At 40.7% G+C, this 27,303-nt stretch overlaps 1 protein-coding gene across 1 annotated transcript; it reads right to left on the bottom strand.

Annotated features, from left to right (window-relative positions):
• Positions 1 to 1,667: 1,667 nt before the first annotated feature.
• Positions 1,668 to 25,905, bottom strand: SELENOT (selenoprotein T). The gene is made up of 6 exons (XM_053599335.1): positions 25,672 to 25,905; positions 8,974 to 9,084; positions 7,929 to 8,055; positions 5,396 to 5,483; positions 2,911 to 3,064; positions 1,668 to 2,395 (listed from the first exon to the last, which is right to left on the bottom strand). Exons 1-5 carry the CDS (start codon positions 25,806 to 25,808, stop codon positions 2,940 to 2,942), a joined length of 588 nt encoding a protein of 195 aa, XP_053455310.1. The 5' UTR covers positions 25,809 to 25,905; the 3' UTR covers positions 1,668 to 2,395; positions 2,911 to 2,939.
• Positions 25,906 to 27,303: the final 1,398 nt, after the last annotated feature.

Here is a 27,303-nt window from a genome sequence, read left to right as displayed (position 1 = left end):
TAGCCAACCTGCTGGCACGTTCTATGGTCTTCTAATTAATATAATGCATAGACATTTAGAAACTATATAGCAACAGCAATTTATAAGCAACTAACAAATTTTGAAACATTAGGAATAGTTTACTATTTTTTCCTTATATTATTCTTTTATATTCATTCTTCCCTCTAATTTTTTCACTAGATTCTATTAAAGTATTAAAGTCAAGATTTAAATATGGCTAAGCATAAAACAAAGATGAGTGTCAACAAAACAGCTGAGTTTTATCAGTGTCTAAGCCACTTATAGCTATTCTCCGAAAAACAAAGTTATTCAACCCAAGGCAAACATGGAGAAAAGCTGGAATTGAATCTTAGGTTTTTTTATAGTTTGACCCACAAGGTCCACAGCAACATACAAGGCTCAAGTTTTGAACATCTACATGCCACAAAGTTGACTGTGCCATTAGTGGAATGCTCATTAGCTGAAGAAAGACCCTACACACATTCAGCAGAATGTTCTATTTGCAGAACATGGGGAGTTGAGACTGGTACACAATCAGATAACAAGGTTTTAAGCTCTAGTCAAAGACAAAATATTACATACCTGAATAACAACCTCTAAGGAATTTTCAGCTTAAATTGCATTGACTGTTGTCACTACATAAGAACTTAGGTTACCAGTTCTGTACTCTTAATTAAAAGGATAACTATTTAATCAGCTTTCTATAGTGAATTATTAGATTGTCATCTGGAGATTATAGTATTTTCCACCTTTAGACTATCACAATCGAGATCACTACCTGACATGCATTCAACAAATAATCAGTGACAAAGTATAAGGTTAGGTATTATATAAGGTTAGGCCCTACAAACTTAAGTGTTAGGTGGACCCAACGTCAAACTGTAGGCTGAGCATCCCAAATCTGAAAATCTCAAATCCAAAATGTTCCAAAATCTGAAACTTTCTGAGCATCAACATGACACACAAAGGATTTCAGATTTGGGAGACACAACCAGTTAAGAAAGTATACTGCAAATATTCCCAAATCTGAAAAAAAAAATCCAAAATCTGAAACTTCTGGTCCTAAACATTCTGATAAGGGATACTCAACCTACACCTAATAACCTTTCCTTAAAACCCTTTATTTCCACTAACAAATTTAGGCCTACTTTTGGCTCTACCATTTCTATTTCTATATGAAAGCTAAAATATGTTTTGCTGCTATATGACTTTTTTTTTGCATTTTTGGCTGGGGCTGGGTTTGAACCCACCACCTCCAGCATATGGGGCCAGCACTCTACTTGAGCCACAGGCGCCGCCCCACTATATGACTTTTTAACATTATGGTCCTATTTCTGCTAAGTTGTTCTTACAGAACTCTGAAACAGTATTTAAAAATTAAATTTAAAAGCATTTTTGTTCTTCGTGTACAATAAAATTCTGATATATGTTAAATTATCAGACAATTGATCTCTATTCAACTAATATCAATGATGTAAAAAGGTTCAACTGAACTTTCTTTAGTGAGTTTCAATGACCCTAAAAATGGTAAATGAACCCATTCTTTATGTGTGAACCTAAAGTGTATCCCTTACGACATTACCTGTCAATCAAAACAAAAATTTAGGAATATAACTTTTAAATATAATGTCAACAAGTGCACTGAGCAATAAATTGAAACTTTTTTTATTTAACTCATATCTGCTTAGTTTTTTATTTAGTTAAGTATAAAGGCCCAGTTAATCAACTTATTAGATTGGTCAAGGCAAGACACTTGAACTACATAACAAGATTTAAAAAGCAGTTGGTTTTTTAGTGGTTCTCTGGTAATCATACACACACATACACACACACACACAAATTTGTAGAGTACTCTGGATATAGGATTTCCCCCATAATCTTGTATAATGCACTGTTTACAATCTGCAATATTTTGAAAACCATATAAACTGGACATAACCAAATCAGAGATATCTAATAAACTTTTATAAAGTATTTGGGAACTTTAGCTATATTTCCAAAAAGATTAATCTGAAATTATAAAAAAGGAAAATTCATATAAAAGCACAACAGATTTAACAGACGTTTTGGGGGAAAGAAAAATCAAATTGTAACTCAATTTTCTATTATTTTCAAAATATGACTAAGAAAAAAGTTACAAGTAGTAATGTTCACTATTTTAAAAAAAAAACTGGATGAATTTGTGGGGGGAAGAAAACTATACAGTATTATTGCACTCCACGAATGTGCAGAATTCCAAAATGCGCCAGCACTGGAAAACTCTCTTGCACTGAGGTTTTCCAAGAGGTACAACGAGCCTGCCAAGAAAGCATCTGGTCTGTACTAACAGCTTGCTGTCTTCAGTACAGGCCTTCATACTGTCAGTCACGCTGCTCTTGCAAAAATCCCTTAATGTCTGAAAGATACACAGAAAAAAAGAGTATTTTATTTCAAAAATAACTCTTACAAACTCCTTTAGAACGTCAAGTCATTGATCAGAAAAGTAGTGAACAACTCTGCTAAGCAGAAGTTATCTAATATCTGTGTTCACACATTTGCTTTAAGTTTTTTATCAAGAGCATGTTAAAAGAATTTGCATACTCTCAGGAACTAATTATTTGAAGGTAAGGAAAGGATGTGTGTTTATATACATTCTAGAATATATTAACTCTAGCTGTTAGGACTTTGTGGAGTAAAACAAATGTTACAGGCCTCATTATTAAGTTTTCAAGATAAATAAAATTATTAATACAATTTTACTTTATTTAACAGGTCCAAACACTCTTAACATAAATTTTAATGGAGAACACATCCATCTGTTTAATCCTGAATTGGAAACTCAAATGATAATATATTCAATACTAACTTGCTGATTTGTGATAAGAATTAATACAAATCCATATATAGTTACTTTATTTTTAAACTACTTACAATAGAGTTTTCAGTGCTGATAGGTGGGGCTATGATCGATGATGCGGGATTGAATCCATATGCACATTGAGCTTCATCTCATTGTCAAGAATTTGAACAAGTTGTTGCATGGATGGAAGGTGACCAGATTCCAACTTAGACCATACAGGTACATCTATAAAAATAAATGGTACCACCCCCCCAAAAAAATTAAAGATGATTTTATAGTAAGACATTCATTCCACAAGTACTTATTGAGTGCCTATGTATATAATGAGGGCTATAAAAAGTGAGGAAAACAGTACAGCTTCCTGCTCTTAGAGGAGTTTACATTCTTGCAGGGAAAATGCCAGAAGTATTATGTAAGATTATAACTATGTACTAAGAATTAGAACTAGAAAGTGCCACTGTGGGCGGCGCCTGTGGCTCAGTGAGCAGGGCCCCGGCCCCATATGCCGAGGGTGGCGGGTTCAAACCCAGCCCCGGCCAAACTGCAACAACAACAACAACAACAACAAAAAATAGCCGGGCGTTGTGGCGGGCGCCTGTAGTCTCAGCTACTCGGGAGGCTGAGGCAGGAGAATCGCCTAAGCCCAGGAGTTGGAGGTTGCTGTGAGCTGTTTGATGCCACGGCACTCTACTGAGGGCAATAAAGTGAGACTCTGTCTCTACAAAAAAAAAAAAGAAAGTGCCACTGTATGAGGCACCTACATAAGCCTTTCTCCCTTACTACTTAGAGAAGTTATGTTCTAAAAGATTAAAGGAAAAATTTCCAAGACAGAGTAAAGGTTCATGGGAGTAGAAAACCACCTAGGCAGAGAGAATAGAAATGTAAAGGCTGAAAAGAAGTTGGCACATTAAAGTAAGAGAAAGCCTAACTGAAAGAAATACAGGGGAGGTGGCAGAAGGGAAGTTGGGGAGGTGGGAAGAATTAGATTGGAGCCAACCAACTAAAGGGCCAGCAAGTAAACATTTTCAGCTAGGGAAGATACAGTGTCTCTGTCAGTTATTCAACTCTCCTTGTAGCCTGAAAGCAGCTATAGACAACACATAAACGGGTATAGTTATGTTCCAATAAAACTTGATTCACAAAACAGGCAGCAGAAGATACGGTCCACAGAACCATGGCTTGCTGGCCCCTAGACTAGCCATGCTGGGCCTTTTAGCTATGTTAAGTGTTCCTATCTTTATTCAGAGAACAAAGTCAACTCATTCAATGAATTTGAGGCATTCGAACATGATAAAATTTGCATTTAAAACAGTTACTGTTTAGAGCAAATACTGGTGAATTTTCTGTAAGAAGTTAGATGTTAAGTATTTTAGACTTTACAAAACTAGAGACAAAAATCAAAGACATTTATAGATACTTACATAAGCAAATTTGCACAAATTTTATCATTGATGAAACTCAAAACTTTAGTTAGAACACTGAAGTCTGATTTTCATATAATGTTCATGTGTCACAAAAAAAAGTTTTTTTTTAACCATTTAAAAATGTAAAAACTGGCTGGTCACAGTGGCTCATACCTATAATCCTAGCTTTGGGAGGCCGGGAGTTTGAGACTAGCTTCAAAAAGAGTGAGACCATGTCATTACAAAAAAGAGAAAAATTAGCTGGGTGTGGTGGTACACACCTGAACTCCTAGCTACTCAGGAGGCTGAGGCAGGAGGATCACCTGAACACAGGAGGAGTTGGAGGCTGCAGTAGGCTATAATGCTATCACTGCATTTTATCCTGGTATGTAATAGTGAGACTCTGTCTCGAAAAAAAAAAAAAAAGGTAAAAACCGTTAGTAGCTCATGGGTCATATTTGCCACCCCCTACAGAATAAATAAGAGGATATCAAGGAAATTGTGACTTGAACGAGAGTAATGGCTTCTGAAAAATTTAGGAGGTAGAATTGATAAGACTTGGTAACCCATTAAATATGGAGATAGGGAGAAGGTGATGTTACCTAGGTTTCTGACCTGGGCAACTGAGTAGACAAATAATGGTGCCATTAAATAAATGAGAAATGCCTGAGGAGGAATACATTAACAGTGTATAGGAATTGTAGGAACCAGAAGTAATCGAGAATTATTTTAGAGCATGTCATATTTAAGATTGTTAGATACAGCACTTAGAAGAAAGGTCTAGAGCGATACAGTCAGGGATTATCATACAAATGTTATTTTAAAGCTAAGAGAGTAGATGAGGATCACCGAGATAATATGGCATAGGAAGAGGGCCAACTCTGTGAGGAATAGCAAAATATGAAGTTCAAAAACAGGTAAAAATAGAAGAATTTAGAAAACTTTGACTTATTAACTATCTCCTAAATTTCCAATTTCTTTCAAATAAACTTATCTTTTATGGAAACATTAAAGAAGTTTCTCCTTCCTAAAGAATCAATTGTCAGCAATAAATAAAATTTAAAAAAAAGTTTCTCTTACGAAAAATAGAAATGCCTGATGCTCATTATAAGATTTAAAATTTGTCACAAAATGCAAATTCTACAGAACCTACCATTTAAAGTTATCTCAAATGCACCTGTTGACATACACTGGTTCTCAATCATGTTGCTCAAGAAGAAAACCATCATACATGCATAGACCTAAGAGGAAATACAATGAAGCACAACAGGCAAGGTCATTTTGAAGTCAAAACAACATGACAACTTAGGATACACTAATAATTTTAATATACAGTATAATTCTCATTTGGTAAATGCTCTTTTCTAATCTACACTAAAAGTTTCCACACAAACTATTACCGCTACTCTATATGTTCAGATAACATACACAGAGCAAGAAAAATACAATAATTCACAACTCTATACATACTGGTCATAATGTGCCCAGGATTTATAAGAAATATCATTAATAGCCTTAATAAGTTAAACAGAAGAATCCAGTATCAGAAGGATTCCCTTTACCATTTTGTAACATGTGATTTCACAAGAGACTAGTGATGCAATAATCAGCAACTATATGTATTTACTACAACCTGTTTTATTATGTTTCAAACAAATCATTTTAAGTCAAACTAAAAAAGAAGTAGATTAGAGAACACTGGCATATTTAAGTACATCCATTCACCTTTTAAAGGCAAATCTATACTCTCCCAAAGACACTAGATATACCTTGTTGGACACAAAATTTTAATTTAATAAAATTTAATTTTAATTTTGTTTTAATTTGACAAAATCACTAGACTAAAAGTAGGATGTAGTTAGGATACCAATTCATGGTAAGCTATCTCAGAAAAATAAATGTCTACAATAAATGAGAAAAGGCTTTCCTTTTGCCCCACTTGAGCTTAGTGGTGTTTGATTTCATACGGATTATTCTAATATTTAGGAACATAAGTCTCCTTTCAAGGGAACAATACACAGGAACTGTCATGAAAGCTACTGTGCTCAAGTACATTCCTCTTCTTTCACAGTGAATCAACCATGGTACATATATGTCTACAGAAGTAAAATGTACTAAAGACAATTTGAAATCAATAAATAGAACATAAAGCATTATCATTGATACTCAACTTCCAATTTCTAATCCTTAGCAAATCAACATTTTGTTAATAGGCTACATACAAACTTCAGACATAGCACCTGTGGAAGTTTATGTTAAGAAATCTTGCCTGGGCTCGGCACCTGTAGCTCAGCAGCTAGAGCGCCAGCTACATACACTGGTGCTGGAGGGTTTGAACCCGGCCCAGACCTGCCATTGACAACAAAAGAATAGCTGGGTATTGTGGCGGGCACCTGTAGTCCCAGCTACTTGGGAGGCTGAGGCAAGAGAATCACTTTAGCTCAAGAGGTTGAGGTTGCTATGAGCTGTGACACCACAGCACTCTACCAAGGGCGACATAGTGAGACTCTGTCTCAAAAAAAAAAAAAAAAAAAAGGGGGGGGGGGCGGCGCCTGTGGCTCAAGGAGTAGGGCACCGGTCCCATATGCCGGAGGTGATGGGTTCAAACCTAGCCCCGGCCAAAATAAAAAAAAAAAAAGTCTTGCCTGTTATTAAGTGGTTCCTTAAAAAAAAGAAATATAAATACAACCATGTAGGAAAGAATCTTCTGAAAGTATTCAGCCTAGAACTAAAGGACAGGCTACAGAGAGGACTCAGCGTAAGAATACGTCAAAGGAGAAAGCTTAGAAATTCTACCAAAGAGAGAAATAAAAATTTCTCCAGAGAAAATTTTTTAATTAAAACATGAAAATAAGAGTGCTCTACAAAGAATGTATGTTATAACAATCCTTACAAAGGAAAAGAGAAGTAGCCCAAGATCCTCAAGTACATTTATATTGACTCATTCGTGTAATCTGCCAAACAGATTCACATAAACAGAAGCGTCAAAGGATAATTACAAGAGATAATAAATTCATGGAAACCCCTTTTATTAATGTAACTCAACCCACTAATACCACATTAATTGGTATAAAAGGCCAATATACAGTAGTATGTTTTGCTGGATATGATTTGACCTACCTAAAATATATATAATCAAGGTAGGTAATAAATTATTTTATTCCCAGGTTCTATTAAAGTGACACCTTCCTATTCTCCCCAAATGAAAAGGTTAAGACAGGGCAGCGCCTGTGGCTCAGTCGGTAAGGCTCAGGCCCCATATACCGAGGGTGGCAGGTTCAAACCCGGTCCCGGCTGAACTGCAACCAAAAAATAGCTGGGCATTGTGGTGGGCACCTGTAGTCCCAGCTACTCGGGAGGCTGAGGCAAGAGAATCACTTAAGCCCAGGAGTTGGAGGTTGCTGTGAGCTGTGTGAGGCCACGGCACTCTACCGAGGGCCATAAAGTGAGACTCTGTCTCTACAAAAAAAAAAAAAAAAAAAGAAAGAAAAGAAAAGGTTAAGACATAATCATGTTTAATACATAGGCCAAAAGAGATTAAGTGACTTGCCTAGACATAAAAGTGGTGTAAGTTGAAATAATACACATTAACAGGTAAATCAGTAACAAGAACTCAAAAATCCATTAAAATAGTTTAAACTGACAACCAAAAATCCTACAGTTACCAAAGCTATTAAGTTACATACCTTATTTTCTTGGCCCCACTGCCAGATACTAGGAGCTTGCATGCCAAAGAAAGCAAAAGGATCCTTGCCAACAATTATTAAGCCTATTAATACTAATTTGAAGATTGACAGGAAAGATGCTATGTGTCTATCAAAAGAAAAAAAACAAATCCATCAGAAACCAGAATTTCTCATCTACGTTAAAATTTAATTCAAGTGTATGTATACAGACATTTTCTAGACACCAAATCTCAAAGTTACTAGTAACAGGAAAAGTCAGTAACTGAAGTTTACTGTGCAGTATTAAAACGATGTTTGATATTTTTAAAACAATCAAAAACTTAACTTACGAAATTATACAGAATTGGCCTTAAAGATACTATTACTTTAAGATAGTACAGGATTTGGGCGGCGCCCGTGGCTCAAGGAGTAGGGCGCTGGTCCCATATGCCGGAGGTGGGACCTAGCCCCGGCAAAAAACCAAAAAAAAAAAAAAAAAAAAAAAGATAGTACAGAATTTAATCCACTATATTTCTATGAAGATCTGGGATTCTTGGTCTAATGGCGCCTGTGGCTCAGTGAGCAGGACGCTGGCCCCATATGCCGAGGGTGGCGGGTTCAAACCCAGCCCCGGCCAAACTGCAACAAAAAAAAATAGCCGGGCGTTGTGGCAGGTGCCTGTAGTCCCAGCTACTCGGGAGGCTGAGGCAGGAGAATCGCCTAAACCCAGGAGTTGGAGGTTGCTGTGAGCTGTGTGACACGACGGCACTCTACCGAGGGCAATAAAATAAAACTCTGTCTTTACAAAAAAAAAGAAAAAAAGAAACTACAAAAGAAAGCTCATCATTAGAAGGATTGGCATCTCTTAAATGACCATTTTTCCTTCTTACAGAAAAAGCCATCTATATTTGAGTCAAATTAACGTGCTATTTACAAAGCAGCATTATCTATGTATCACGACCAACTAAGAAATTATAATAACCAAGGAAAGTTCATTAAACCAATTCACGAAAGTGTATCAAGTCAAATGAAACATTTTCCTTTTAAGTTACTGAAATTTACTTACCTATATATTGGTTGAGGGAGGTAATTCTCGCCTTCAATGCGGATGTCTGGGTACCGCTGGCTAATAACCCGCATGTACTCCTCAAACACCCGCCTATAACCTCAGGAAACACTGCAGAAAAACAAAGTGTTTCCATTAAGCGGTTTATAATATATGTAGGTTTATCTTGCAGTTAGACAACGCCTAAAATATTACCATAATTTAAAATTTTTCTCAGTATCAGTCACAAATAAATAATGATTGAACCTACATGGGTAGGTTCATTATTAACTTAACATTATTAAGTTATTGCACCATAAAACCTCCATGATGGGTACATGGAGGTTTTTCACAAATTTCATGTATTTTGATTACCTCCTCTTCAAATAATCCATTAGAACATTAAACTTTATAGATTTGAGTTACTGTTGCACAACAAATATTTGTTGTGAATATTTCACATTCAGCATATCTTGAGTTCTCCCATCAATGTGGTTCAGGTTTCTATCTCTAAATTTGATTCCATTTTGCAAAGGAAAATAATTGGGAAGATAATTTTCAACAATTTGAGAAGGAAAGCCTTAGATCAACAGCATCCAATCTTGTCCATTAAAGTCGCTCAACAACACTTTCAAATATATGAATATGTTGCTCCAACAAGAAAAGGGAAATACACCTTACAGTACACAGATAAAGAAGAAAAAAGATGGTAGTACCATCGTTATACCAACAGAAGAGCTTACAAATTTCAGGTAATATTGTTCAGCACCTAAGTTCACTAAGTCCTAAGTTCAGGGCTACGTAAATACCATAAAGCAATGAAGGTACCACTTGGTAAAGGGGAAGTATGGTCAGTAATTAAGTTATTGCACCATAAAACCCGAGGTCCCAGCTTTGTCAATTAAGCAGGTGGAAATAGCAACCATACCATTACCACCCCAAAGGAACAGTACAGAGTTTATATCTGACAGGGTTAAGCGGCCCAAATATTAGTAAATCTCACGAGCCGAGAGAGGGATGGAGGGAGGGGGGTGGACTGTTGGTGTGTGCCACACCTTTTGAGGGCAAAGACGCAATTCTAAGAGGGACTTTACGTAACAAATGCAATCAGTGCAACCTGATTTCTTGTACCCTCAATGACTCCCCAACAATTTAAAAAAGAAAAGAAAAGAAAACCTGCTTTTTAAAAAAGTGAGAAATTGACTGGTCTTTATTTACAGTGAATATTTTCTTTACATTTAGAATTTATTAAAAGTATAAATTTTTGCAGAGACAAATTTTTACACTTAATGGACTTATGCACCTTTAGCTACCTTACCTTAACATTCACCTATCTAATACTTACCACTGTTACCATTGTTACTATTCTTTATTCTTCCTAATCAGCACACAGGGTTTTCCCAAGTTCATATTAATTTGATATAATTAACAGTTGCAAAAATATTATAGAAATCTTACATAAACATTTCATCTACATTCATCAAGTATTGTAATAGTTTTCTACCCCAATTGCTTTCTCTGATAAATTTTTTTTTTTTTTTTGAGACAGAGCCTCAAGCTATCGCCCTCGGTAGAGTGCCATGGTGTCACAGCTCACAGCAACCTCCAACTCCTGGTCTTAAGCGATTCTCTTGCCTCAGCCTCCCAAGTAGCTGGGACGACAGGCACCTGCCACAATGCCCAGCTATTTTTTGGTTGTAGTTGTCACTGTTTAGCAGGCCCAGGCTGGATTTGAACCCGCCAGCTCTGGTGTAGCTGCTTGAGGTACAGGCGCCATCTGATAAAATTTTTTATATTGCTTTTGTTTTGAAGGTATTATAAAAATAATTCAGATAACCCTTAACATCTAAAAATTGATTTTAATGCCCAAGTTTGAACTGGTGTTTATAATGGAGTTGATTATCTAATAGTATCTATTTTTTTTCCTATAGCCAGAACTATACACAGGTGTGTGCCACCACGCCTGACTAATTTTTTAAAACTTTTTAAATTATTATTATTTTCTTAGTAGAGACAGGATAAGTACATTGCCCAGGGTAGTCTCAAACTCCTGGCCTCAAGAGATCCTCCTGCTTTGGCTTCCTGAAGTGTTGAGATTACAGGCATGCGCTACTGAACCCAAGAATTTCAACTAATATTTACTCTACCCTTACCAAGAAATTCAGAAAAATATAGTATAAATACTAGTTTCAAATTGCCTAGAGCACTGGTTAGTCCAAAAGCTCACTGATCATTAAAAACTAACCAGCCTTGGATGTGGTGGTGTACTCCTGTGATGGTGTCTAGCCCCAGCTAAACAGGAGGCTGAGGTGGGAGGATAACTTCTACCCAGGAGTTCGAGGCTACATTGAGTTATGTTCGCACCAGAATGAGACTTCATCTCGTAAAAAAAAAAAAAAACCCTGACCATGCCATTTTTAGATGTAATCTGTATTTCACCTTGTTGTGTTTAAGTAGATGAAGTCCTAATACACCCCTGCTTGGGGCCTTACCTGCTCTAAGTGTTTTATGCAATGAGACCTGAACAGGTCTTCCTAAACGTGCTGTCCCTGGTAGGGTCCTGCAGCCTGTTAGGAACCAGGCCGCAGAGCAGCAAGTGAGCAAGCGAAGCTTCATCTGTATTTAAAACCACTCCCCATCGCTCCTATCCCTGACTAAGCTCTGCCTCCTGTCAGATAAAAAAAGGCATTTGATTCTCACTGGAGCACAAACCCAGGTTTTGTGCTCCTTATGAAAATCTAATGCCTGATGAACTGAGGTAAAGATGTAACGTGCTTGAAACGTCCCCACATCATTCCCTCCCCACCCCATCCATTGAAAAATTTCCTTCCATGACACTGTTCCCTGCTGCCAAAAAGGTTGGGGACCCCTGCTATAAATCACACAAGAAACAAGATATTCAAGGAACAAATAATAAACGAATCTGGTAAATGCCTTTTTAAAAGTTGCAAAGAGGAGTATTCACACACTTTGGATGAAGATTAAAAAATGTAGATCTGACTTGCTCAAGGTTTTTACAAAGCGCAAAAAGAGGTGGCAGCTTATTAGGTTAAGGAACTGTATTATATGAAATCAAATGATATCCCTTCCAACTGCCTCTCTTAGAGATTTACAATGTACACTATTGCAAAAATACACAAAAAATGAGCCCAAAGTGGCTTGTAAGAGGTTCCGAGCTATGTCTTTGTTACCGAGTTCATTAGAGCATCACCTGAAGGGCAGCACCTGTGGCTCAAGGAGTAGGACGCCGGTCCCATATGCCAGAGGTGGAGGGTAAATCAGTCCACTTCGAACAAGTAAAAGATAAGCATGAAAGCAATAAACAAAGCATCAAAGAGACCTTTCCAGTTTGGCTATGAATTAGCATAGAACACATGTATTTTACCTTTTTATCAGTCTAACAATTTATAAAAATGCACTATGGGTGAATGTAAATCATTCATCATTGAGGCATGTAAATCGTACCTCAATTTCAAAAAAGAAGTCCTGAAAAGAATAAAAACATTAAGTAGTATATAAAGTATGTTGACAAGAGACAAATTAAGTCACCTTTATTGAATAGCTATATACCATATAAATTTGTTAATAAAAAAATAGTTTCCAGGCTCAGTGTCTGTAGCTTAGCGGCCAGGGCACCACCCACATGCGCTGGAGCTGGTGGTTTCGAATCTAGCCCGGGCCTGCCAAACAACAACTACAACCAAAAACTAGCCGGGCATTGTGGGGGGCACCTGTAGTCCCAGCTATTTGGAAGGCTGAGGCAAGAGAATTGCCTAAGCCCAGGAGTTTGAGGTTCTATGAGCTGTGATGCCATGATGCCATGGCTCTCTACCCAGGGCGACATAGTGAGACTCTGTCTCAAAAAAAAAAAAAAAGTTTCCAGAGTAAAGAGACAAAACACAGCGGCACAGTGAGCTGTGATGATGCTACTGCTCTCTAGTCTGAGCAACAAAAAAAACATTCTTAAAAAGAAAGAAAGAAAAGAGGGCGGCGCCTGTGGCTCAAGAAGTAGGGCGCTGGTCCCATATGCCGGAGGTGGCGGGTTCAAACCTAGCCCCGGCCAAAAACCAAAAGAAAAAAGAAAGAAAAGAAAGTCAGTGAATTTTTTAATTTTTTTTTTTTTTTAGCTTTTCTAAGAAAAGATTTAAGAATACTTGTTAATAGGGGTGGCGCTTGTGGCTCAGCAGGTAGGGCGCCGGCCACATATGCCGAGGGTGGCAGGTTCAAACCCAGCCCCGGCCAAACTGCAACAAAAAAATAGCCGGGCGTTGTGGCAGGCGCCTGTAGTCCCAGCTACTTGGGAGGCTGAGTCAAGAGAATTGCCTAAGCCCAAGGATCTGGAGGTTGCTGTGAGCTGTGTGACGCCACGCCACTCTACCGAGGACGATAAGGTGAGACTCTGTCTCTACAAAAAAAAAAAAAAAAAAAAAAGAATACTTGTTAATAGCCAGGAGTTGTGGCGGGCGCCTGTAGTCCCAGCTACTCGGGAGGCTGAGGCAAGAGAATCGCTTAAGCCCAGGAGCTGGAGGTTGCTGTGAGCTGTGATGCCACAGCACTTTACCGAGGGCCATAAAGTGAGACTGCAAAAAAAAAAAAAAAAAAATACTTGTTATAGGGTGGTGCCTGTGGCTCAAAAGAGTAGGGTGCCGGCCCCATATACCACAGGTGGCGGGTTCAAACCCAGCCCCGGCAAAAAAAAAAAAAAGAATACTTGTTATAAGGAAGGCAGTCTGGCTGGGTGAATATGGATAGAAAGCAACCCGCTGAGAGGAACAAAGTTAACATTCCCTGCATATCAGCCTGATTAATGGAGCTCCAACTCGGCTCCATTTTGATGTTCCACTGACTCCTCAAACAATATACTATCCCATTTTTCAAGTTCAAAACTACCTACAGAATTCACATTAATATTTACTTTTTCTATTAGAATTAGGTTTATACCTTATGCCCATAGCTGCCTTTTAAATACAGTAGCCTGCTACCCAACTTTACTTCCCCCAATCAATTCAGCTGCCTGAGTGTAGATTCCATCCATCACAGAACTCATCTGTGTAAAAATACTTTCTCACTTTCACATTCCTTATAGCACTAAACTTGAACTTCTAGGCTGAAGATTCAACATTCTATACTACTTAGTACAAACCAAACTTCAAATTAACTGCCCTGAGCCTTCTGGTGTAACTGGTTTATTTAGCTTCCCACCTTCCATTATGCCTTATATATTTCCAACTCCATACTACTGCTCACAGTCACCGTCCCTAAAATACTGTCCAATTTCCTGTTGACTACTTATTTGTTCAAGATCTCACCAAAAGATTTTTATCCTTTTATTCCCTCAACATGTACTGTCAGTATTCTCTGTAGGGTGCTTTACTATACACTGTCTACTATAGGTTACCGTTATATTTTTGCGTGTTATGTAGTCTTCCCCCAAACACTATATTTCTTCAAGATTGCAATCATTTTTTATTCTTTTTTAGAGCTACCACAGTGCCTAGTACAAAGTATATGCTCAAATAATATTTGATTGTTAACACAGACCCACTTTATTCAAATTACAAGAATTATAGAATCAGGCTTGGCGCCCGTAGCACAATGGTTACAGTGCCAGCCACATGCACTGAGGCTAGCAGGTTCCAATCCAGCCCAAGCCAACTAAACATTAACGACAACTGCAACAAAAAAATAGCCGGGCATTGTGGCAGGCGCCTGTAGTCCCAGCTACTTGGGAGGCTGAGGCAAGAGAATCCCTTAAGCCCAGGAGTTTGGGGTTGCTGTGAGCTGTGATGCCATGGTATTAAAGAGTTCTTTAAGAATAAACAGATTTAATACTGTAATTTACCTAATGACATTCAAGGGGACCAGGCACATTAACTATCCTAGTCAAAATATGTGAGGTTATCTTGGTATTTCTAAATGACATATTTGATTTTCTACCACTTAGCTTAACAGCAAACTGTAAGGAAATAATGTTTCAATTTTCATTAAGAGAATAGAAAACCTCCAAAATCATTTAGTCATGTTTTACCTGCATTCGAACTAAATATTTCGTTATTAAATAGAAACAACGAATATGGATATGTGCGCAGTGTTCAATCAGATGTTGCAGCTACTTGTTTGCTAAAAAATGGTAAAAAAAAAAAAAAAAAATTAAGATGGTGACTAAATTCTATGTGAACATTTCTAGAAAAATTTTAAAATCCAACCTATTGGTAGGTATGGTAGCCATAATTTTATTTCTCCAGTAACACTACTACTAACTACTCATCTGCTCTCTAGACCAACTTCTTACTACTCCTTTAATTCACTGACACCAAGTGCCGGGAGCCAAAACATATCACAAAAATACCCCTTGCTATCTTGATTTTATGAGCAAACTATTCTCAGGAATTCAACCATAAATAGCAACGATACTTTCCCCTTGCGTATCTCCTCAAAAATGCACCCCCCGCCTTAGGGTCCTTCTAGTAATTTTCCAGAAACTAGCCCCCTCCCCACCCTGTTAGGAATAGCCCTTAGTTACTTCCTCGTTTGTGTGCTTATAAGTCCAGCTGAAAAATAAACTCGATGGAGCTTGATCAGACTCTTGACTTGCTCTCATTCTTTCGTGTCTCTTGTCCCCTCATTTGACTGACCCCTTAGTTTCCCAGGTCCCCGTTGAATTCCCCGCGGGCCGGGGCAATTGGCGCCCAACGTGGGGCAAGGGTATGGGGGTGTCATCGAACGTTGCTGCCAGTAAGGGTACCCTTATCATTGGATTGCCGCAACACCAAGGTTGTGAGTGAAAATCCGCACTGTGATCGCCGCGCCACAAGAAGGACGTGAGTGAAGATCCGCACGGAGATCACCACAGAATTACCCACCTGCGAGTCTGATCCGTGAAGGTAAGAGAAAGCAACGAGTTTATGGGACAAACGTTAAGTAAACATGACTTGTTTATTCAGGGACTCAAGGAGTCCCTCAAGACACGAGGAATTCGGGTAAAGAAAAAAGATCTCTATAAATTTTTTGTTTTTATTGGTGATATCTGTCCTTGGTTCCCCCAAGAAGGCACTATTAATATTCTGAGATGGACTAGAGTCTGTGATTATCTAAAAGATTATTATAGAACATTCGGCCCCGAAAAAATCCCCATTCAGGCATTTTCCTACTGGAACTTGATCTATGATATTTTGAAAACTTACAACCAATGGCCTGATATCCAAGAAGTTGTTAAAGAAGGAGAGAAGGTGCTTAAAGAACACTCCAGACCACCCTCAGCCTGCCCTTCTGTTTCTGTTCCTATGCCTGAGCCCGACTCCCTCTCCCTGGAAGAAACGACCACCCAGGAAGAGGAGGCGGCTAATTCTAACTGGCCTCCCTTCCCTTCCGTCCTAAATCATCCCCCTTCCTATACTTCTACCCCTCCATTTTGTGCTCCAATTCTAGGCGTAGATACGCCAATTGAAAATGTCAAACGCAAATTACGTCAAGAGGTCTCCTCCCTTAAGGACTTACTCCAAACAAGGAAGGAACATTTAAAACTCATTCAAGAGTTACATGCTTTAGAATTAAAACTAAACCGGGTGGTGCCTGTGGCTCAAGGAGTACGGCACCGGTCCCATATGCCAGAGGTGGTGGGTTCAAACCCAGCCCCGGCCAAAAACCACAAAAAAAAAAAAAAAAAAAGAAAAAAAAAGAATTAAAACTAAACCCCCCACCCCCACCCCAACGTTCCATAAACATAGCTCAAAAGAAAAACCTTTAAAGACACTATACACCTTTCCTATAACTAAGATAAAAAGAGATCCCCCTCCCAAATCAGAACCAAAACCCCCCTCTGATGGGGACGAACACCCCTCAGCAGATGACGCCTCAGATAATGACCACGAGGCCTCTGACTCAGATACTGAAAAAGCTGAAACTGCCGATCAGCAGTATCGTCGCTTGAATTTCAAGCATGTTAAAGAATTAAAAACTGCTGTGTCCCTCTATGGCCCCACAGCCCCTTTCACTATATCTATAGTTGAATCTCTGAGTGAGCGGTGGCTCACCCCAAATGACTGGTTCTTTATAACCCGTGCCACCCTGCCTGGAAGTGATTATGTCCTCTGGAGAACCGAATATGCTGATAACTACAAAAAAACAGCAGCCCATAATCTTAAAAATAAGACCTCCAAAAAATGAACTAGGGATAAACTCATGGGACATAGTCCCTATGATAGTAACATTATACAAGCTAAATTTTCCCCCGGGCTGCTAATCCTTAATTTTTTAAATATAGATGCCCAGGGCAAGTCTGCCGCTGACCGCCTTTGGCACCCAGAAACAAATAACAATTATGCCACAGTCCTATGGAAGGATCCACTCACCTCAAAATGGAATGGCCCAGACCCAGTTCTTATCTGGGGCCGAGGATCCCTATGCCTATTTGATACCAAAGAAAATGCAGCCAGATGGCTGCCTGAAAGATTAGTAAAACAAATTGATAACAATTCTAAAATCCAGGGAGAAAAACCTCCCTGAAATTATCTTTCTCCTTTTCCTTCCAGAACCACGGATTTCCATCCATGATGCTGCCTTATCTCCTAATCTTCTGCCTCCTGGCACTGGGCCAACCTGTTCCAGCGGTTACCAAGCCCTTCGCTTGGCGCTTCTATTTAACCGAAAACTCGACTGATGAAAACACAGATTAACAAACTTCATAAGCTTAGATTTACAAAAACAAAAATTTTGTTCTGAGGCAAACGAGTGGTGGAAATCCTCCATGTACTCCTTACTCATGCCCCTTGCAGGTCCCCTTATTAGCTTGCTATTAATAATCACCCTTGGACCCATTATTCTTAACAAAATCATGAATTTTATCAAATCACAAATTGACTCCCTGGCATCAAAACCCATTCAAGTCCATTATCATAAACTCGACCTTGCAGACCGGGGCCTTGCCGAACCTAACAACGAAGATATTCCTCCGGGAACCGCGTAAGCACTCAGAGCTATGCACGTTGACTCACCATCATATGTGAGTACAACCTGGGTACCTTTTTACGGGGTGCAATAAAGACACTGCAGAGGGAAGGCATAAACAGCCTCTCTGAGTCCCTTGGAAGCAAACCTGATTTGCATAGAGGTTAGCGTTGTAAAAATTTCTCCTCTCCTCCCCAAAAGACGCTCAAACTTATCATGCGGTCATTATGCCCGCAGGAGGAATCAGGTCAATACTTCCCCCCAAAAGGTTAATGCCCTCTCTTCTACCGACAACTGACAGACCCCAACAATTTAAAAAACTAAAAGGGAGGAGATGCCGGGAGCCAAAACATATCACAAAAATGCCCCTTGCTATCTTGATTTTACGAGCAAACTATTCTCAGGAATTCAACCATAAATAGCAACGGTACTTTCCCCTTGCATATCTCCTCAAAAATGCACCCCCCGCCTTAGGGTCCTTCTAGTAATTTTCCAGAAACTAGCCCCCTCCCCGCCCTGTTAGGAATAGCCCTTAGTTACTTCCTCGTTTGTGTGCTTATAAGTCCAGCTGAAAAATAAACTCAACGGAGCTTGATCAGACTCTTGACTTGCTCTCATTCTTTCGTGTCTCTTGTCCCCTCATTTGACTGACCCCTTTGTTTCCCAGGTCTCCGTTGAATTCCCCGCGGGCCGGTGCACCAAGAAGCATATTTTTCCATATTTCCCATCTCTTAAAAAAAGAAAAAAAAACAGGGCTGAGCATGGTGATTCACACCTGTAATTCCAGCACTTTAAGAGGCAGAGACAGAAGGATCACTTGAGGCCAGGAGTTGGAGACAAGTCTGGGCAACACAGCGAGACCTCCTCTCAATAAAAAGTTAAAAATAGCCAGACTGGTGGCAGGCGCACATGGTCCCAAGCTATCAGGAGGCTCAGGCAGGAAAACTGCTTGAGTCCAGGCGTTTGCGGCTACAGTGATCTATGGTTGCCCTACTACCTTCCACCCTGAGCAACACACACACACCACACACAAAAATCAGGATTTACCTTATAATCATTTGTGTGTCATAGTTTTAAGTGGCAGTATCTTGTCCTTCTAAGTGATATATAAAATAATAGTTTATCTTACAATCTATTATATCTTAGATTGGGTGAAACATAGTAACTGTTACTTTACTGTTACTTCTGGTTTCAGTTACTGTAGCTATTTTGGAGAGATGAACACTTTGAGGCTACTATGTCTTTAGTCTTCAAAATTCAGGATTTCTTCCCTCTCACCAAAAAAAATTTATAAAACTTATTTCCTTTAAATGTTTACCATTCCAGTGAATGGTGTAGCATCACTCCAGAAGTGGAGTCATCTTTGACATCGTTCACCTCAGGCCACCTTTCCTTGCTCTCCCAAATAATTCATTGCCAAAAGCTGCTAAATTTACCTCCTAAATAAAAACCTTTTAAACTTGCCTCTTTACTTTCTACTTTTACCACCATTTTCCATTCCAAGTTCCACCATCTCTTGCCTGGACAACCCCAAAAGTCCCCCAATGGTTTCCCTTTTATTCCTGTCCCCCAGAATGTCTTTTCCACAATTAAATCAAATGGTCTTTCTGGTGGCTGCCAGACACTCAAGGTTGAGTGCTACTTTCTTGTCTCTGAGATCAGCAGTCTTAGGCTTCATAAGTAAACCATTCTTTTCTACTGTTAAGCCCACGGCACATATTATTACATTGCCTGGAAAGCTGCCTCTAAATAAATTTTATCCTTTGAATCTCAATTCAAAGTTCATTTCTTCATGGAAACCTTCCCTGATCCCTTAGGTCACCTCATTCCACCATATAACCCTTCTTCATAGCATTTAACACAACTGTAATTTTATGTGTGTGAGGTCCATGGATTAATGACTGTATCTGCTCTTGCCTGTAACACTATGAGAGCACTGAATTAAATTTCCTGCACTGTAGGCGAAAAGCATATCTGCCTCTGTGCCCACCATTCCGAGAGTGAGCAAGGACAAAGTCTTTCTTTACACAGTCAGGAAGAAACCAAGGCAGAACTCTGTTGAAGCCATTAAGCCTGATCACTGAGGAGGTAAAATTCCTGTGGTCAGAAGCTGGCCCCAGAGGCTGAGGCGTGCAAGCCCGTCACCAGTGTGTCTTAGACAGTGTTAACTGCCTCCAAATGGTGAAGGGCCCAGAGGCCAGGTGAACAATCAACCTTTTCCCCCACAGTGGTCTTGTGACTTACCGGTTTACAGGAAAATGGCTAACAGCATGTTTTTCCAAGATTACGATTTTTAAATATCATAGAAAGTTTAGAAGAATGAGTATCAGTTGATCAGTAGATTAGCAGACCACAGGAAAAGATTAGTTTTTACAATATACCTATGAAGTAATTGTGATTATTAACAATGTGTACGTACACAACTGGCTATATAAGCCAGGTAGAAATAAAGAAGTTTGCTACTTGCCACCATAAGAGTTTGTAGCCCCCTTTATTCCATACTATTTTAATAAGCAGGTCTATACTCTGAGTCATCTCACCCGAAAGAACTTCGCGCAACACTGCACCAAGCAATGTGCCTGCTGAGAACAGATACTCAAATATATGAATATGCAAGGCAGCGCCTGTGGCCCCATATGCCAGAGGTGGTGGGTTCAAACCCAGCCCCGGCCAAACAACTGCAAAAAAAATAAAAACAAAAATAAACAATTATACATATATATATTTGAATATGCAAATAAGTCTACAATAACACATTGTCTATAACTCACAATTTCTCCAAGTCAGCATTTTACTAATATTGATCAGTGTCAAAATTCCAAATTGTGGCTCGGTGCCTATAGCTCAAGCGGCTAAGGCGCCGGCCACATACACCAGAGAGCTGGCCAGGTCCGTATCCACCCTGGGCCAGCCAAACAAAAAAATGACAACTACAACCAAAAAATAGCCCAGTGTTGTGGTGGGAACCTGTAGTCCCAGCTACTTGGGAGGCTGAGGCAAGAGAATCGCTTAAGCACAGGAGTTGGAAGTTGCTGTGAGCTGTGACATCACAGCACTCTACCCAGGGTGACAGCTTGAGGTTCTGTCTCAAAAAAGAAAAAAAAATTCCAAATCAGTCTTAGGCCTTTATTTTAATCTCTTTAAACTGCTACAACTAATTGAATGCTGTATTATCTGATTTTTGTTTTTTTTGTTTTTTGTAAGACAGTGTCTTACTTGGTCATCCTCAGTAGAATGACATGGCATCTTAGCTCACCGCAACCTCAAACTCTTGGGTTCAAGCGATCCTCTTACCTCAGCCTCCCAAGTAGCTGGGATAATAGGTGCCTACCATAACACACGGCTATTTTTTAGAGACAGGGTCTCGCTCTTATTCAGACTGGTCTCCAACTCGTGAGCTCAGCCAATCCACCCGCCTTGTCCTCCCAAGTGCTGGGATTACAGGCGTGAGCCACCATACCCGGCCTCTGTGTATCTGATAAGTTAAATCATGTATACATAAAAAAGTATGCTTGTCAGGCGGCACCTGTGGCTCAGTGAATAGGGCTCTGGCCCCATATACCGAGGGTGGCAGGTTCAAACCCGGTCCCCGCCAAACTGCAACAACAACAACAAAATAGCTGGGTGCTGTGGTGGGCACCTGTAATCCCAGCTACTTGGGAGGCTGAGGCAAGAGAATCACCTAAGCCCAAGAGCTGGAGGTTGCTGTGAGCTGTGATGCCATATCACTCTACTGAGGGCAACAAAGGGAGACTCTGTCTCAAAAAAAAATAAAAAATAAAAAATAAATATGCTTGTCATACCTCACACCTAAAAGTAGCTAACATATAGCAGTGCCTGTAGCTCAGAGGGTAGGGTACCAGCCACATACACCACCACATACACTGAGGCTGGTGGGTTCAAACCTGGCCAGGGCCAGCTAAAACAACGACAACTACAACAACAACAACAACAACAACAACAAAAAATAGCCAGGCCTTGTGACGGCTGCCTATAGTCCTAACTACTTGGGAGGCTGAGGCAAGAGAATCACGTGAGCCCAGGAGTTGGAGGTTGCTGTGAGCTGTTACGCCATAGCACTCTACGCAAGGCAACAGTTTGAGACCCTGTCGCAAAAAAAAAAAAAGAATAAAATCATACATAAAAATTAAAAAGAGGAAAATGTGGGCCAGAACAGTGGCTCACAGGCTCACACCTATAATCCTAGCACTTTGGGAGAAGCAAGCAGATGGCTTGAGGCCAGAAGTCTGAGACTAGCCTGAGCAACAAAGCAAGACTCTGGCTCTACAAAAAATAGAAAAAAAATTAGCTGAGTATACTAGGCCTGTAAGCCCAACTATTCAGGAAGCTGAGGCTGGTGGATCATTTGAGCACAGGAGTTTGAGGTTGTGGGGAGCTATGACTGTGACTACAGAACTGCACTCTATCCTGAGCAAAACAGTGAGGCCCTGTCTCCAAAAACAAATAAATAAGAAAATGTGATTAAATAACTTTATGTTCAATGGTTAAATGTCTAAATAGGATAAATTTTGTCCCCAAATATGAAGCCAATGTCATCAAAATTAATCAACTGACACAACAAACTAAAGACTCAGGTACACAGAGTACTACTCAGGCTTCATGAGGTAGTCATTACCTTTAGTTTCTGCCAAACAGAAGGTATTTCAATAAATGGAAATTTATTGAAAAGAACACATACACACATAGTAGGAAATGTGTCTTAAACTATTCTACAAGCTTGATCTCTGAATTGTGTTGCCATCTGGTTGTACAAAAAATTACAAAAGTAGTACAATTATCAGGTGGTATCCTGAGCTACAGTTATTTTTAAAAAGTACTTACAGGGACGAAATCAATAGAAACTGAAGTAAAAATAATTTTGATTAACAATGGTAATTATTGAAAAATTGCATTTTATACACTGACTTCAAATGAAATTTTAAAATTCTTCATGTGACTAGGTGACACTTAGGGAGGCCAAGGCAAGAGGATCACTTGAGGCCCTAGGTGTCTGGGATCAGGCTGAACAACATAGCAAGACCCTATCTCTACAAAGTAAAATAATTAGCCGGGCATGGTGGTGCACACCTGCAGTCCCAGCTACTCAGAAGGCTGAGGCAGGAGGATCACCAAGCTCAAGAGTGAAATTGCAGTGCCCATGGACAACACCAACGCGCTCTATTCTGCAACACAGCAGAGACCCTGTCTCAAAATAAATACATAAATTCTTCATGCCTTTTTATTCTCCATTGTACTAGCTTCCTTTCCTTTCCCAAACTTGCAAACAAATGTCCAAGAGAATCTACCAAAACCAAAAACCCAATGTTCACTTTACCATAAACAGATTAATCTCTAGAGGAAAAAGCAATGAACAACAAGCTAAGTTTATCTGTATTTTGGGGCAAGGCATACAAATACAGTTAGATCCCCCCCTCCCACCCCCTCAAAAAACTGGAAGATTTTTGTTCTGTAACATACTTGGGGTGACTGCAAAAGAAAACTCTTATTAGGCTGGGTGCCTGTCGCTCGGTGGTTAGGGCGCCGGCCACATACACAGGGGCTGGCAGGTTCAAACCTTGCTAAACAACAATAACAACTACAACAAAAAATTAGCCAGGCATTGTGGTGGGCGCCAGTAGTCTCAGATACTTGGGAGGCTGAGGCAAGAGAATCGTTTAAGCCCAAGAGTTAGAGGTTGCTGTGATGCCATGGCACTCTACCCAGGGGACTCTCTTCGTTGCCCTCGGTAGAGTGCCACCGCGTCATAGCTTACAATCTCAAACTCCTGGGCTCAAATGATTCTCTGGAGTAACTGGGACTACAGGCGTCCGCCACAACACCCGGCTATGTTTACACACTTTTAAAACCTTGCTAAGAACATCCTCAGTGAAATATACACCTGGTAAATTACTGTGACAAGTATTCCAATACAAGCAAATGTAAAAAAGATTGTTTTAAAAAAAGCAAAACTGCAACCAAGAGATAGTAAGGTAAGATACCAAAAAATTTATGTAATTTTATTTTTTGGTTTTTGGCCAGGGCTGGGTTTGAACCCGCCACCTCCGGCATATGGGACCGGTGCCCTACTCCTTGAGCCACAGGCGCCGCCTATCCAAAAAATTTATGTAATTTTAAAACTGCAGTCTTTTTTTTAACTACTTACATCCAAAAGTATCACAATACTTAAAATTTTTCGGTGGATAGAAATTAAGGGAAAAATTTCGAATGGTTAAATCATGCTGCCATTTGCAATATTATATGGAAGATGACATACTCCAGGCACATGGTAAACTGTACAGGGAGTTGTTTTAATGTTTTTAGTTTTCACTCCAAAAATAAAGTCTCACCATCTTATTTTCTAACTCTGGCTTAAATGCTACCTAAACTTTCTTTTTTTTTTTTTTTAATTTTAAAGACTTGCTACTTTAGTAGTCAATGATTAAGCAAAAAGCTAGTTGGCAAAGTAAAAACCGTAAACTTCAGTATACCCATATTAAAACATTAACTTTTTTTGTTTGTTTTTGACACAGAGCCTCAAGCTGTCGCCCGGGGTAGAGTGCGCTGGTGTCACAGCTCACAGCAACCTCCAACTCCTGGGCTCAAGCGATTCTCCTGCCTCCGCCTCCCAAGCAGCTGAGACTACAGGCACCTGCCACAACGCCCGGCTATTTTTTGGTTGCAGCCCGTCATTGTTGTTTGGCGGGCCTGGGCTGGATTCAAACCCTCCAGCTCAGTTGTATGTGGCTGGCGCCTTAGCCGCTTGAGCCACAGGCGCCGAGCCAAAAACATTAAGTTTTTAAAAGATGACTTTAAATGAACAATGTCCAATGCCAGTACTCCAAAGATCGGGACTCTGATAATTTACTAATTTGACCATCCTATGAGAAAACTAGCCTTTTGGTATGTACAATTCTTATTCCTGCAAATTTACAATTTGGGTTTTTTTTTTCTTTAATCTTCTGCCTTTCAAACCGTCCAACCCCACTTACTTTATAAAATACATCACTGCCCTGCTTCTAACCCTTAACTATTCGATAATAACAAAGTCATTTACCGAACAATGTCGAAAACTGCCAGGTTCTTTCCCATTTCCCTGCACAACACCCGTGAAAGGTAGAACGAGATGCCAGAAAGGCAACTCCTAGGGGGCAGGTGTGATAGGAATAGGGGCGAAGAGCCGGGTGTCTGGGAGCGAACCGTCAACGTTCAAAGCAACACGCTCCTTTTCTAACACATTGGATATCGCAAACTGAGAACCGGCAAACTCAGACCGCCTGTCTCCAGCTGTCACAAGTACACTCCCTCACTCAACAGTCACCCCAGCAGGTCCGGGAGAAAAGGGAGTCTTTCAATCCCGGATCCTTTCCAATGACCCGAATTAAACAACAAGAGACTGTCCGACGTAACCGCGTACGGAAAGAAAATGTGAACCGAGTGACAAACGCTCGGCGCTCTTCCGCCGACGCGGCGCCTACTCATTCCCATCTTCGCAGGCAGCCGGGGTAGCTATGGCGTGACGCCGCCAAACTGTGCTCCGCACTGACAAGCGTCCCCTCGTCCTCGCCTTTCACTATTTAACCTTCTCGTGCCCTCCTTCCGCATTCCCACCATTGCAGGAGGCAAAAAAGAAGTGAGCAGTTTTACTTGGAAGGAAGGAGGATGTCCTGCCCGAGAGAAGGCAGGCTGCAGAAGGACGCCGGCGCCGTTCAAGGCCGATAAGCCGGGGCCTTGCGTAGCGAGTGGCGCGGGCCCGGGCCCACTGCACATACTCACCAAATCTGGAACTTGAGCAGCGGCCCCGTGGCGTACTGCATCTTTAATCTCTTGGTGGGCACGCCGCCCAGGTTGGCCGAGGCCTCGCTCCGGACCACCGCTGACGCCGCCACTAGGAGAAGTAGCAGAAGCCTCATCTTAAATGAGACAGCCACTCCGGCCGCCCTCGGATCGTGACTGCAGCTCGCCCAAAGCCAAGCCGCGAGCAACCCCCCACTGCGCAGGCGCGATCCGCCAAGGTCGAGGCGGAAGCAGGAATGCGCCTGCGCAGCCAAGCGCCTGCGCACACTCTGGAAGGGAGGGCTGACCTGTTTCACTGAGCTGAGCCACCACCATCTTAGATGTGTGCGGGGTCTCCGGAGCGAGGGGGTCGACAGGCTGCTGGGATGACTGTAGATAGATAGGTGTGAGTTCCTGTAACAGATCCGGTTTTATTAATTTGTACCGTCATCGGTCTGACACGTTTAGGAACACCTACTTGACAGCAGTGATAACGGATGTGGGAGTTGGCAGGGGAAGTACTCTCAGAACAGTAATGCTGACCTTTTGGGGTGCCCTGCTAAGGCCCTTTCTCTGATAACATCTATTGTCTCCTAAAAGGATATTAAAAGTAAATTTTGAGGGTGGCACCTGTGGCTCAAGGAGTAGGGCGCCGGTCCCATATGCCGGAGGTGGCGGGTTCAAACCCAGCCCCGGCCAAAAATCACAAAAAAATAAATAAAGTAAAAGGAGCAAGCAGAATATTGGAAAAAAAAAATTTTTTTGAAAAACCTTTGGGGGCGGCGCCTGCGGCTCAGTGGGTAAGGCGCCGGCCCCATATACTGAGGGTAGCAGGTTCGAACCCAACCGCGGCCAAACTGCAACAAAAAATAGCCGGGCGTTGTGGCGGGCGCCTGTAGCCCCAGCTACTTGGAAGGCTGAGGCAAGAGAATCGCCTGAGCCCAGGAGTTGGAGGTTGCTGTGAGTTGTGATGCTACAGCACTCTAACAAGGGCGTTAAAGTGAGCACTCTAACAAGGATGATAAAGTGAGACTGTCTCTTAAAAAGAAAAGCCTTCGGAATGTTGGAGACATATATGAGAACCGAAGAATTACCATACTTAACAACAAGCTTTAATAGTTACTGGTATTTTGACAATGTTGATTTGTCTATGGCTCTAAGTGCTCCTTCCTTTCCCAGGGATATTTGTGCGGTGGGGTAGGAAACACCCCCCCCCCCGAAACCCCTTACCCTTGCTTGAAAGAAGGAAGTAAAGTAGCTAAAATAAAAATTAAGAATCAAGAGTAGCTGGGTGGCGCCTGTGGCTCAAGGAGTAGGGCGCCGGTCCCATATGCCAGAGGTGGTGGGTTTAAACCCAGCCCCGGCCAAAAAAAAAAAAGAGTAGCCGTCAGTGTGGCACCGCAATTATTGCCTGACCCACTGTTCAGAGTAGAATTGTTTTCTTACCCAGGCTTGTGATCTGTGCCTGCTGATCTGTGACTGCTGTAACTCTAAGTGCTGTAATGTCTTTTGCTTCTGTAACAAGCGATGATGAAAGTCATTGCTTGCTTGCTGCCTGGACTGCACGTAGCCCCCTGATAGTATAGATAATTTACCCTATATAAATCCTTCCTTTCTCATGGCCTGGGCTGT

The sequence above is a fragment of the Nycticebus coucang genome, chromosome 8 (genome assembly GCF_027406575.1).
Source record: "Nycticebus coucang isolate mNycCou1 chromosome 8, mNycCou1.pri, whole genome shotgun sequence".
Lineage (NCBI taxonomy): Eukaryota > Metazoa > Chordata > Mammalia > Primates > Lorisidae > Nycticebus > Nycticebus coucang.
This window is presented reverse-complemented; position numbering and strand designations above follow the sequence as displayed.